Source organism: Lactuca saligna, chromosome 8 (genome assembly GCF_052625555.1).
Source record: "Lactuca saligna cultivar CGN05327 chromosome 8, ASM5262555v1, whole genome shotgun sequence".
NCBI classification, from domain to species: Eukaryota; Viridiplantae; Streptophyta; class Magnoliopsida; order Asterales; family Asteraceae; genus Lactuca; species Lactuca saligna.
Genome location: NC_136424.1, coordinates 9,096,792 through 9,110,646, shown reverse-complemented (window position 1 = coordinate 9,110,646; position 13,855 = coordinate 9,096,792). Strand labels below are relative to the sequence as shown.

The following is a 13,855-nucleotide window of genomic DNA, read 5'->3' as shown; positions in this document are numbered from 1 at the left end:
TTCCATCTATCTCAACTTGTTTGCTAAATTTACACGAATTCCCATAACACTGAGTTGAAAATTATGATTTCTTGCAAGACTTGCACACCAGAAATACCAGGTGATGCGACACCAAAAATGGTGCTGTTTTGAATGTTATTTAGGAAAATGGAAAATGATAAATGATAGGTTAGAATAGAGAAAAGTTGGTTTAGTGTATGTATCTGAGTTACCTTAAAAACTTTATTCTGTATCAAGTTTAAAAAATATGAAAAACTAAATGAATCTGAAAAACTGTAAAAATTTAATTTAAGAGCAACAAACAAGTTTATAAACCACACTCCTACAAGCTACAAACCTTGCATCATCATCATGTACCAAACTTGGTACTTGTCATTAAAAAACGTTACATGTCAAGTTATGTAACCAGAAGATGATCATTGTTGGCCACCATTTCTGTTGTTGCTCTCCATTTCTTCAGCATCCTCAAACCTTTGGTCGTTTATTTGAAGCTGTGCAATCATCAATATTTGCATATTTTGTGTCAGTTGCATAAATTTGTAAAAAAGTGAGAAACATTATTTAGACCTGGTCCCTACATTAGATAAAATCCTTAGCTAATGTACATGGCGGCTTAAATATTTTTAAAAACCATATGATTAAGAAGGTTATTCACTCACTTTTCTTATAAGCATGTGGTTCCAATTACATGAAAGTAGAATTATAACAACATACCTCAAGCACATTGCGTGCTAGATCATGATCTCCATTTGGATGACCAATTGTGGTGAAATGAGTTTGTGAAGAATCCCATTCCTGATCAACTCCATCTAAACATCAAAGTAAGTTACATAAATATAATATAAGAATTAATTACATTAAATGGAATAAAGTAGCATAGGTAAAAAGTGTTTATACCTATTATACCCATGGCAGGTCCCAGCTGATCAGCACTGAATATCCAATTATGCCCCTCAGGTTCATCCTCTGAAGAAAGAAGTAAATATCAGTAAAAAGTTCAAAAGGGCTTCAAATGTAAATTTAAGCAAGCAATATACCTTCAACAGGTTCAGGGTTGAGCTCTGCACACTCACAGAACACATCGAAGAGAGCATCCACTATCAACCAATTTTAAGTTAATTTATTAGGATTGAAACTGACTTTTGATATTCTGTATGTAATGAAGTGGGATTTTGGAAGCATACATTGATTAGGGTCTGAAGGCACTAGTCTCATTTCGGTGATCTTTGATAAATCAAATGTCTCATTAGATTCTGAATCTGAACTTTCTGATTCATCATCATCATCTTCTTCATCACCTGTATCAATCTAAAATAATAATGAATTACAGAACCTTCATTCATATCAAAACAGTTGTAACAGCAAAGATAGACTTCATCTCCAAATACTCTTAAACACAACAAAATACATTTCAATTAAATACTGACTGCTTCAGTGCAATCTAAACATAAGACTACCACAAGATAGGGCATCAATTATTCCCCTCACATCGAGATAAAATACAGGCAAAAACAATATAAGTATAGTTGTGATAGAGGCGTAATACCTGTGTATATATGCAGGGAGATGTAAATGCCTCGGGATCCCTAGATACCGCATGAAGAGACACCGACAAGAAATCAACAGCGTAGCCTTTTGTCCTCTCGGTATCGCTCAACCATATCACTTGTCTACAAAATTCGAACGAATCTTAGGGATCAAAATGAAGTTATTTACGTAAACAAATGCCGAATTGTCAGAAGAGTTGGAAATTTACTTGGTAGAGATGTAGAGCGTGCCAGGAGACTCGAGAGGATGGTTGCCGAGAACAATGGAAACGGCCGGCTGGACATGCATAAGCTCCTCGCCGTTGACAGTATCTAGAAGAGGTGCACCGGCGGCGCCGTCGTCCGATCTATCTGTAAAATACCTTAAACCTGCCACCATGATTTCCGCTGTCTAAAACCCTAGTTTACAATTCTGGCTACTGTGTTGTGAATGTTCTCTATAGCTTGAGAACGTGGGAAGAACGGATAGTTTATTATATTTGTTTATTTTTTATTTCAGGGTGTTTGGCTAACCTTCTTAAAATCTAAAAGTTTTTTTTTTTTAAATGTTACAAAAAAAATAAAATTTTCTGATTTTTCCAAAAAATTAATTTCCTTATATAAAAACTCCAAAAGTAGTTTTTTAAAACTAGTTTACTAAACATATTTTGCTTTTTTTTCTTTTCCAAAAAGGACTTTTGGCTGTGAAAAACTAAGCCAAACACCCCTTTATTTGTAGCGATTTTTTTTTTGATCCGACAAATAGATAGAGGGTAATCCGACCCGATGGATCAGGAATGTCTGGCAGGCCACCAAGAGGGGCACCACTCACCACCAAAGGGAAAGAATAATCGAACCCACGTTAATCCAGAGAAAATCCCCCAAATGTGTTCAGCCAAAAATCGAACTCTTGACCTCACTCACTGAGGCCTATAACCCAAGATGCATCACAACCAGCTAAGTTGGTGATCACTTACTTGTAGCGATTGATTATTATATAAAATCGAGAAAATGACAAGTTTTTTAATGCTCCTATCTTTTATTACTTAACCAAAATTATATATATATATATATATATATATATATATATATATATATATATATATATATATATATATATATATATATATATTAAGTTAAAAAAAATTAAATATAAAAGTCTAAATATTTATAACTTTGAATTTATAAAAAAATAAAAAAATAATAATGAATTATTATAATGATCGAAATTACAGTTTCATGTATAAATTTTTTAGATTTTGATCATTTTCTCAAGACACAAAATCGCAAATGACATAATGTCATTCTGCATTTTCATATCTACATATTTGCAATCTCATGCTAGCTTTTTCTTGGTTGATATATGTGAGTGTACAAGCCGTTATTACACCGGTTGCTTATTAAAGGGTTGTACAATTGCAGAAGGTCATGCCATCTGCAATTTGGTGTCTTTTTTTTTCACAATTCAGACAAAATAACTACAAGTTACTAGTACTATATTCCAGCTGATATTATAAAATACAAACAAGAAAGTACAACATTGTTAATAGAAAACTAGTCTTATGCTATCAAAAATAATTTCTGGGACCGAATGTTGAATTTTTTTTTATGATTCAAATATATTGTGATAATGGACCACAAAACTGCATACGGTCCATGATTTCACAATTCATTTACTGAGCTTGCAGGCAAGTCCTGCTCATCTGCAGTTGGTTAAAATTGAAAGTTTTGTATTTTTATTTTTGGCTAATTTATGGAAAATGCTTTAGAGAAATGGCTAAATTTGTAATTTTCTCATTTAAATATAAAATATGTAGAAATATTTTTATATTGTCCTGTTAGCATATGATATTTTTATATTGTCCTATTAGCATATGATATGCTTAAGAGAATTGTCTTCTATTTATCTCAATCACTAAAAAAGGTTAAATATCTAAAATCTCAACAAACTCACGCCACACCAAATCAAGCTTTTCGTGTGTGATGGAGATCAACTAATCAACGGTTCATTATGATCGGGATCTGAATAAACAAAAAAAGAAATTTGTTTTTCATTAAGCCTCAAGCCCATGTTATATATCTTATCTCAAACCACAAACATGGTACTCTAATCAAAGCTAAATAGAGGTTAGATTTTTGCATTTATGTTTTTTATTCATCCGCTTAAAAAGGTATTTTGACTTTTATACTCTTAATCATGATTTATTTTTCTTTTTAATTATAATGGAGGGTATAAAAGTTAAATTACCTTTTTTAAAACAAATACCTCCGAAAGCTATACCATCTTAATGACCCAAGCAACATTAGTTTGGGTGTACAAAGTTTTGAACCTTGGACAATTTTTTTTGTAATTCCGTATCTCAACTACTACAATCTAATCATAGGGACTTATCTATTTTTCGTATTGATGAAAATAGTTAGATAACTAAACTGATACGTTATGTGTTTATGCATTTACCCAAATCTGAATAAAGATGTAAATGTCTACATCAACATCTTAATGTATGCACAAAATGTTACATTGAATATAGTATTAAAAATAATCTTTTGACAATGGAAGATGCACCGAACTTCATTTGGGTGTAACTAGTCAATTTATAAGAGTGTTTTGGTCTCCCTTAGAAACTCAAAATCCTTACACGAATTACTTCTAGTTTCTTAAAATTTGATTTTGGTTGGATTATTCTCAACCTCAAGTGAATTTCGTAACACCCAATATTGTAGATATGGAAAAGGAAATCAATTGATAGATACCAAATTACCAATGTTTTACATGAACATTTAAATCAAAACTATTCACAAGCACCCTGTTTAGAAGTAAGGCAAAAAAATGGATAAATGAGTGCACAAATTTCGGGTTATTCCCCAAATACAAATAGTTCATCAAAACTAGCAAGCAGAAAACTCTGAACCAGAGTTTTAAGTAAATTACCACACCAAAATATAAAATCTAAATAAGACAGAGAAGCACACAGTATTTCATCAGCAGCAATCTCTAACCTGCATACCAAACAGGATCATTCTCAAGTTATATTTTAAGCTAATAAGAGATAATCATGAGGGGGTTGCTTCATCTTAAAACACACGCAAAGACCCATTTAAGGAAAAAAAAATTCAAGAAATTTTGATCAGAAACATCTGTTTTTCACTCCAATTTGGAGTTATAATGTTCAAGGGAATGCGATTTGATTTGTGAGAAAAAGAATTATACAAAAGGGCAGATGCTATATCATTGAAATTAGCAAAAAAAGAATTCAAATGAACATGTAATCTGGAATTACAGGATTTGGATATAACTATGAACCTAACTTTTGAGGCGGGGGATCAACATATAAAATGGGTGAAAATCAACAAAAATAACAGTGTATTGATATATTTTCTATATAATAATTAGGTAGGTAAATCACAAAAAAAAAAACTAATGAAATACATTGAGACACAAAATTTAAGATGTTTATGACAAAACGATGGAGAAAATCGCAACTTACAAATCATTTAGCAACCATTCTTGCGATGAAGTCCTCATACTTGATTTTCCCATCGGATCCAACATCAATCTCTCGGATCCACTCATCGAACTCCGCAGGCTCTAGCTTCTCTCCGATGCTGGTGAGTATATGTTTGAGATCCGCAACGACGACGTATCCGGTCCCGTCCTTGTCAATAACCTTAAACGCATCACGAAGCTGGCGATCAAAGGGCTCTGGTTTGAGGTGCTTCCCCATTAGGTCGGTAAACCTGTTGAAATCAAAGGGAGATGTGAGTTTTTCCTCGGCGATTATGGACTTGAGCTGCGCTTGCGTAGGATTTCCACCGAGAGAACGCATAAGAATCCCGAGCTCCGATGGGGCGATCTTGCCATCGCCGTCGGTATCGAAGAGGGTAAAGGCCTCTTTCATGGCGGAAACTTGTTCATCGCTCAAATCTTTCCCCATTGTTATCGAATTTTTCTTTGATTTCGTTGAATCGCTCTCTCGTTTTCTGTGTCTGAATTATGTGAATGAATGTCTTGTAGCCGGTGATAGGTTCCAGAAAACATGTGTCCGGGAACAGAATCAATAACATCCATCAACTGACTGGGCTGACAATTGCGACCCACTGAGATTAACTGTGGGCTCATTTGGCCCATTACTTCTGGCCGTACCTTGTTGTTTTTTGCTCGGATAATTGATTTAATTTTGGGATCGTTTAGGGTAATTGTAACCGCACGACTTGAATTCTAAATGCATGAATTTTTGATTGACTCGATATACATCACTAAAAGTTTTGACACTTTTTAATATATTAAACTAAATAAACGTTTACTTTTCAATTTTCATTAAATGCTCTTATATTTATAGTTGATTTTCATATCATACCTTATACTTTTTGAAACTTTAGCTTTATATATATATATATATATATATATATATATATATATATATATATATATATATATATATATATATATATATATATATAGAGAGAGAGGTAAGAGTTATATGGAAAATGAATACAAAAAAGATAGTAGAGAAATTTGATTGTATTTTATTAAAACTATATTGTTTTTAATGGATCTATACCTATTAAATACTTATTGTGTCCATTTGATTTTCATCTGCTTCATTTGTGTCCATTGGATGAATATCCGTTTCGAATGGCGATGTGTCGTTGAAACAATAGTTACTTTCATTGAAACAATAGTCATTTAATATAATCTATATTTATAACAAATATCATATGTTTGCTTTTAACGAAAGTCACTTTCAAAATGACATTGTTAATTGCTTTCAGTCTAACATATAAGAAATATCAATGGTCTATATATTGAAAGAAATTGAAACCAAGTTTTTATTTTTATCCATTCTATTTTTGTTAATGTTTCATATAACTTATAATTTTATCTATAAATATAAATGTTTTCTGCTATATATATATATATATATATATATATATATATATATATATATATATATATATATATATATATATAAGGCTTGACATTTGACGTAAGGATGGTTAAATAGATGTTACTAGAAACAAGTTAAAATTTTTTAAATAAATCGATCGTTAAAATTATAAATTTAAAATGATAAAATATATCGTAGTAAAAAATAAACTTAAAATGGATTTAAATTCCTAATGATAAACGTTAACATTTTAATATATATATATATATATATATATATATATATATATATATATATATAATAATAAAAGTAGAAGCCTAATATATAAAACTTTACAAAGCAGAAGGGGAAAATTATAAATTTGATGTATATTAGAGGATCCTAATTGAAAGTTTGACAAAAAGAATTAAAAACACTGATTAATTTACATAGACACGGAATTCAATGTCAATACACCAATAATTCGTGTATATAATTCGTGTATGTAGGAGGACCCGATTGTTTAATAGTTCTCACTCAATATCTAATTGATACGATGGTTTGAATGTTTGATTGGATTTGAAGCTTTGACTTAATTTGTTTTTGACAAAAAATTATGTTGTTTAATTATATTTGACTGATTGTGTTTAATGTTAAAAATAAACATTTTATCCTTTTTGTTATGTTTTATCATTTATGCATTATTTTCTTGACTTTTTGGTTCACAGTACCTTTCAAGTGAGACCATGCTATTTTAGTTTTATTTCAATTTCAAAATTCAAAAACCACGTAAATATCAACTTTCACAATAGAAATGTCCGATATTTCTTTCTTTATCAACCCATGTTAAAACATACACACATAACCGAAAAAGTTAGAAAAGTCATGAAATATAAATGAAACATAAATGATATTACTTTGGCATACATTACATTAATACCATAAAACAAGGCATATGTGTAGCATTATTTTCTCCATAGGAATAAACTAGTATTATATCATTCTGGTGGTTGGGTTCAACGATGTAAAAACGATCATTGTACCCTGATAATATTTATTTTATGAGAACCTAATTTCAATCCAATTTAATATTAAATGTGGTATAGTGTTAACATGAATTCATAAAAATAAACATAAAACTCAAAACTGAATACAAGATCCAAAAAATATCATGAAACACGTTAGAACTAAGTTAAAGACAATAAAAATACAATAGATTAATGATTTGATTCTACTTCCTTTTATAGCATCAAATAAATATAATTTTAATACTAAAAGGTAATTAAATTACTCTTATTAGTTTAAAATGACTAATACTTTGTTGTTATTGGCTAAAAAGATAAGTATGTTGATATTCATGGTAAAAAAAATGTGTTGTTATTAATGGTTAAAAAATAAATAAGTTCCTATTACTACTTAAAAAAAATAAGTGTGTTGCTATTATTAGTTAAAACAATAAGTAAATTTATTATTATTGGTTAAAAAATAAGTTGGTCGTCTATATTATTAAAATGAGTAAAGTATGTTCATATTTCCTAAGATTTGGCGAATTTGACCTCATTCATGTTTTTTCTTCCATTTCCAAAATTTCGACAAAATTTCCATGTAACTTTTGTAGCGCCACGACATGGCATCACTCATGTAACACCCTATTTCAGGACATTTCTTAGTTCAAGGTTTATGCACCGTAATTCGATCAAGTAAATGTTTTGGGCCTTAAGGAAGTAAAAGTTTAGACCTTATTGAAGTTTCATAATATTAGTTATGAGATCCAAACCCTTGATTCATGTGCTGGAACCAAAGGTTAAAATGGGAAAAATTATAAGTCGGGCTTCTTGCAAGGAGCATAGTATTAGTTCGGCATGTGTTAAGCCAAAAGTAACTAGATAGAATCATGGGGCTCTTCAATACCTTTCCTTCATATTAAGAATGGCGAAAACGAAGTTAAAACGAAGAATTTATGGTTGTTTGAAGTTGGATTAGTAGTAGTGGGTTTATCCTACACAGGGCTCAGGATAATTATACATGGCATATAAGCTGAATGAGGAACACGATGTTAATGATTTATGCATGGCGTAGATTTTGCTACGCATGGCATAACAGTTGCTGATCTGTAAAGCCCCGTTTATTTATTAAATCAATAAATAAAATGCTGAGCGATTAGTAGCCCTAAAATCGATAATTATATAGCAAGGTGTTGATCTCGAGAAGCTAGTTGTTATAATTTTAGAGATTTGGGGGTTAAAATGTAAGTTTCGATTTTATTTTTGTAAGTAATTGAGAAGGCAGGGATCGCTTGTTATATTATTGGGATTTATTATGAAAATATTATAAAGTCAGGGACTCCGTGGTAATTTCCGGAATTTAATTTAAAAGGATATAAGGTTGAGGGGCTGAAATTGCCATTATGGAAAATAAGTTCAAGGATCGGGTATATAACCCATCCCTTCTTCTGGAACCCTAGAACACATTACAGCCGCCACCTTCCTCCTCACCTTCAACCGTCGCCTGAGAGATCTTCGAGCCATCAATGAAGTCGGTCGTCGGAGTCCATCCTCCCCCCCCCCCCCCCACGTTGGAGCGAGAGCACGTCCCTCGGAGGAGTGCTTGCCGATGTGAGACACCGGACCTCGGTCGCCATCTCCTTCATCATTCTCTTCCTCCCATATCTTCTCCGATCGCTGCTCCTTTGCCGTTGTACTCGTTGCCGCTGCCTTGCGCAGTCGTCGATGAAGCTGGAACCGACGCCATCAACCGTCGTTGCATTGTTGAGCTCGACTGTGATTGTCTCCGCCGCTGCAATGCTTCTGTGAAGAAGACGAAGTCAGTGCCCTCCGCCACCTTCGTTCGCCGCCGTTAGCCATCGCTGGTGCCGCCTTCTCAAAGCGGTGTCGTCGCTTTTAGCCACCAGGTGGGTGGTTGGATTCTTTTTCGAGCAGGAGATTTGTGTGTGTGTGGTTCGTATGCTGTCATGGCGTGTGAATCACCGTTCCATCGTGTTTGTGTGTGGGCTATGTCGATTGGTTGCTGTGAAGAACCACCATGGCAGTCGGCCATGGTGGCTGCCGCCTCAAGGACCGACATAGCGGTTGTGTATGCTAATGTATGGGTTAATCTCGTGTGTGTGTGTGTTTATTTCCTTAATGTATGTTTGGCCGGAATTCGAGGTTCAAGGCACCACCACCACCGTGAGCTGGTGGCTACCACCGTGTACCACCACCGACCACCACAAGGGGTGTTGCGGGTGTGTGTTCATTTAGTATAGTGTGTGTGTGTGTGTTTTTAGTGAGTTCCTTGTAAATTGTAAAAGAAAAAGGAATAATGAGAAAGAAACCATAACCACCACCGTGAGGTGGTGGCTGCCGCCTCCTGCCGCCACCGACCATCGTATCGGGTGGCGGTGCGCTTTGCCTCTTGTGATTGATTCGTTTGGGCTTAGTGAAACCCTAATGGGCTCAAAGGAGCTCTAATGGGCCTAATGAAGCTTAATGGACTCTATTGGACCCAATAAAACCCTAATGGGCTTAATAATATTTTAGTGGGATTAATAGGCCCATAAAGCCCTAATTGACATAAAAGGCCAATAAATTAATAAATGGGCTAGTATTTGGGTTGGAAACCTTAATGCCATCAAAACCCTAATTTTGGGGAATTAATCGAGGCACACGAGAATTATGTAATAACTTGGAATATTAAATAATAAACTTTGGCAGAAATTAATCTAAGCAATAATGGACTTAATAGATTAAGTCCTTAACGGATTAAGTCCCTAATGGGTTAAGTAAGAAACACTTAACCATAGTTATCATTTGATGTGAAACCCTAATTTCACTTGGGCTTTGTATTGGGCCATCCGAGAATAATCAAATGGACTAGAGTAATTAGTTGGGCTTTAGGGTAAGGCCCATATGAAGGATTGGGCCCAATTTGGAAAATTGGGCCATAGATGGGCCATAGTTGGGGCCTAGATGGTTGTATGGTATTGGACCCTAGAATGATACATGTAGGACTGGACTAATCAATTGGGCCATATGTTGGACTTTAATCCCTAGTTGACTTTGGGCCTATGGATTGGGCCTTGGGCTTGGGTAAGCCAAGATAGGGGTAATGTAGTAATTACCCAAAGCATGTATTTTTAGTTGTGTGATAGAACCCAATTATTAATTGGGTGTTATTTGGTGTTGACAGTTCGGGAATCTGTCGGCCAGCAGCTGGGGTGGAGTCTGCGGGATTTCAGCAGTGTGGGATTGTGTCAACGGGACTTCAGCAGTGTGAGGTGAGTTTCCTTCCAGTAGGGACGGGTCTAAGGCCACAATGCCGGCCCGTTCAGTTAGCAGTAGTTTCCGGACTATGGTCCGATGCAGTAGCTAGTATGTCTGATGCCTTCGTGGCTCAGACAGGATTTATGCGCTATGTTTTATGTGTTATGTGTTATGTGTTATGTGTTCCGGGCTACGGCCCGATGTAGTATGCAGTATATGTGTTCATGCTAGTTGATGTGTTATGCTATGCCATGTTCAGTCAGTCAGTTCCGGACTTCGGTCCGATGCAGGGGACAAGGTCCCAGTCGGTTCCGGACTTCGGTCCGATGCAGTTAGTTCCGGACTTTGGTCCGATGCAGTTAGTTCTGGACTTCGGTCCGATGCAGGGGACAAGGTCCCAGTCAGTTCCGGACTTCGGTCCGATGCAGTTAGTTCCGGACCTCGGTCCGATGCAGGGGACAAGGTCCCAGTCAGTTCCGGACTTCGGTCCGATGCAGTTTCCGGGCTTCGGCCCGATGCAGTGGGCGAGGCCCAATATGTGTTTATATGTTATTGTATGGTATGTGGTAGTTTGGGGGAGCTCACTAAGCTTCGTGCTTACAGTTTCAGTTTTGGTTTCAGGTACTCAGTTTTCAAAAGAGGAGCTCGGGAAGATTGCAGTGCACACACCATTTGTTCAGCCTGGGATGTTTATACTATGATAATGATATTATGTTTTGAATTAATACTCGAGATTTTATGTTATGACTTATGACACAGTTTTTATAAGTATGATTCTAGTAATGCTTTAAAAGAAATTTTTGGGTCGTATTTTTGGGTCGTTACAAGTTGGTATCAGAGCCCTGGTTTGAGGGATTCGGATACACTTCCGGGTGTATCTGAACTCAAACTAAGGGAAATAAAATATTTTTATTATTTAAAAAAAAAAAAAAATGAAAACGTCTTCTAAAAAGAATTTTGAAAGCACCTAGAAAGAAAGAAATTTTTAACGAGATAGAGGTGTGTGCATGCGATCAGCCGAGCTCAAGTAAGTACTCCCAATTTACCCATACAAGTTATGTTATGACTATCAGTATCAGTTCAGTTCAGTTTCAGTTTCAGTTTCAGTAGAACAGCATGCTAGAGTAGGACTAAGGATCTAGGATGATGCCTTAAGTGTCTGCTTTATGTGTTTCAGCTTGATAAGAATTTCATGCTAGTAATGAGTAGACAGTAGTAGGATAGCCTGGGTAGGTTATGCCTGATAGTGTGAGCTTAGCATTGTATGCTAGTGCAGTTTCTTGTTATGAGAATAGTTTTGCCTGAGTATGTTTCCCTTATCCGAATGTTGCTTGCTTCGTGCTTTGTAGAACTCTGAGTGATGAGAGTTAGCCATTAGGTGAATACGTCACATTACATGTGATCAGGGTTGAATAATCTCAGAGTGCTGGATTTGGCCCTACTGCGCAGCTCTTGTTTGAGTCCAACCGTTTTAGGGATGAGACTTTTACTCGAAGGATTATCCGAACCTCATCACATGTGATGGTATTCAGGTGGTGGCTAATTGGCATTACAAGGAGGCCTTCAGCAGCTGAGGATTGTTTGGGTAGAGTCATAGGTTCCCTAGGGCAAGCCTAGGATGAGAGTAGCAGAGATAAGTAGAAGAGTAAAGGGGACATGGTGGAGTTGAGGTAACTCTTGAGGAAAGTACGGATAGATGTGGAAGGTAGTAGGGGCCCATACTACTGAAAGCAGAGGATCCGTACTCGATTCAAGAGGGGCCGAGGCGAAACCAAGGAACTAGTAGAGTATGTGAGAGATCCCTCAACAGTAGTATGTAATTGGTCAGGGATTGTTATATTTTCAGCATGGCGGCGTTGCGCGAGATATCAGTTGGCAGTTCCGGTGCAGGGGAGGGGTCTGGTTCGGGCTTTAGAGCCGGACAGCTTGACGATCAGATGAGGGATTCATTTCCGCAGAGATTATGCGCAACATCATCGATCAGACTCTAGTGATTTCCGGTTCAGTTAGAGAGGCTACTGTGGAGTTTATGGATAGTCATCTTGAGGCCTGTAGGGGCCGGGTTAGTTTCAGGACAGACTGGGGCTCGTCTAGGCCCCTAGTCTTATGGAGTTCTGGGATCCATCAGGGAAGGAGATCCCATTTCTAGTTCTGCTATTAGGAGACAGGGGTGAGTGGGGCATTCTATCTCCAAGAGAAACCATTGTATGATTGGATAGTTGAGGAAGTTTCGCGAGCCATTCGCGAGGGTCTGCCAGACATGGTCGTGAGGATCATTGATAGATTGATAGCGAGGCTTCAGGATCAGACATCTGTTGTTCAGACAGCAGACATGGCCGTTGGGGTAACATAGGAGCGAGAGTCGGGCAAGGAGTCGGAAGGGAAGAGGAAAATGGATGAGACACAGGTTGCCACAGGTTCGAGTAAGAGGCCCAAGAGTTCAGATTTGAGGACGAGGAACTATCAGAGCCGCAGTCGACGTGGGAAGTGCGAAAGGACGCACATGGGTGCGTGTAGGCGTAGAAGTGGTGGCAATGTTGGGTGTTTCAAGTGCAGCCGGATTGGTCATTTTAGCAGAGACTGTGTTGTCACCATCACCCAGAGACTTGATCCGATGTGTTTCCATTGCAGTCAGGGGGCCACAAGAAGGCCCACTGTCCGAGTTGTATTCAGCAGGGCGGGCGCCAGCTCCTGCCCTTGGAGCTTCGTGTACCGTCAGTGGTTGTCAAGGCCGGGCAAGGGTGCCTACGGCTTGGAGCCGAGTTTCTCTGGTAGATTTCAGCAGGGATTCGAGCAGCACTGAGTAATGGAGGTATGAAACTTTGTTTTGTCAACTTACGTTATGATATATTGTTATGGTTCAGCATCATTATCGGTATGAGTATTTCATTTTGAGCGGTTTGATTGTGATCGAGTTATATGCCATCTGCATACCTCGGATTTTTGGTTAGTAGTCAAGGGTTGGGTTTTATCGAAAGGGTACTTAGGGTGCAGTAAGTGTAGCATGCCTTGGAGGGACTCGGTATGTTCGCTAGTTCGGAGCCGTATAAGTTTTAGAATGGACAGGTTAGATCCCTAGCTATGGTAAGTCTGGGATTCATCAGCGAATTGATTTTGGAATGGTAGCAAGGATTGGGATTTCTCTTTTCTGAGCATCGAAGTGTAAGCAGGATCGAAGTGGGGGAGAATTCTCCGAGTG

At 36.7% G+C, this 13,855-nt stretch overlaps 1 protein-coding gene and 1 pseudogene across 2 annotated transcripts; both read right to left on the bottom strand.

Annotated features, from left to right (window-relative positions):
• Positions 1-260: 260 nt before the first annotated feature.
• On the bottom strand, positions 261-2,013 carry LOC145008031 (chloride conductance regulatory protein ICln-like). Its single transcript, XM_078966644.1, has 7 exons — positions 1,757-2,013; positions 1,547-1,670; positions 1,185-1,308; positions 1,038-1,097; positions 898-966; positions 715-809; positions 261-491 (listed from the first exon to the last, which is right to left on the bottom strand). The coding sequence occupies exons 1-7, from the start codon at positions 1,924-1,926 to the stop codon at positions 417-419; spliced, it is 717 nt and encodes a 238-aa protein (XP_078822770.1). The 5' UTR covers positions 1,927-2,013; the 3' UTR covers positions 261-416.
• Positions 2,014-4,336: 2,323 nt separating this feature from the next.
• Positions 4,337-5,557, bottom strand: LOC145012474 (putative calcium-binding protein CML13 pseudogene; annotated as a pseudogene). Its single transcript, XR_013664525.1, has 2 exons — positions 5,015-5,557; positions 4,337-4,526 (listed from the first exon to the last, which is right to left on the bottom strand). The product of XR_013664525.1 is annotated as a putative calcium-binding protein CML13 pseudogene (transcript).
• Between the last annotated feature and the right edge of the window lie 8,298 nt (positions 5,558-13,855).

Bases quoted from the DNA above. Each gene is read 5' to 3' on its own strand.
- LOC145008031 (XM_078966644.1), bottom strand. From the start codon at position 1,926: ATGGTGGCAGGTTTAAGGTATTTTACAGATAGATCGGACGACGGCGCC. The intron at 1,671-1,756 runs GTAAATTTCCAA...CGAATTTTGTAG, and splicing joins ACGCTCTACATCTCTACCAA to ACAAGTGATATGGTTGAGCG. The intron at 967-1,037 runs GTATATTGCTTG...TTCTTTCTTCAG, and splicing joins CAACCCTGAACCTGTTGAAG to AGGATGAACCTGAGGGGCAT.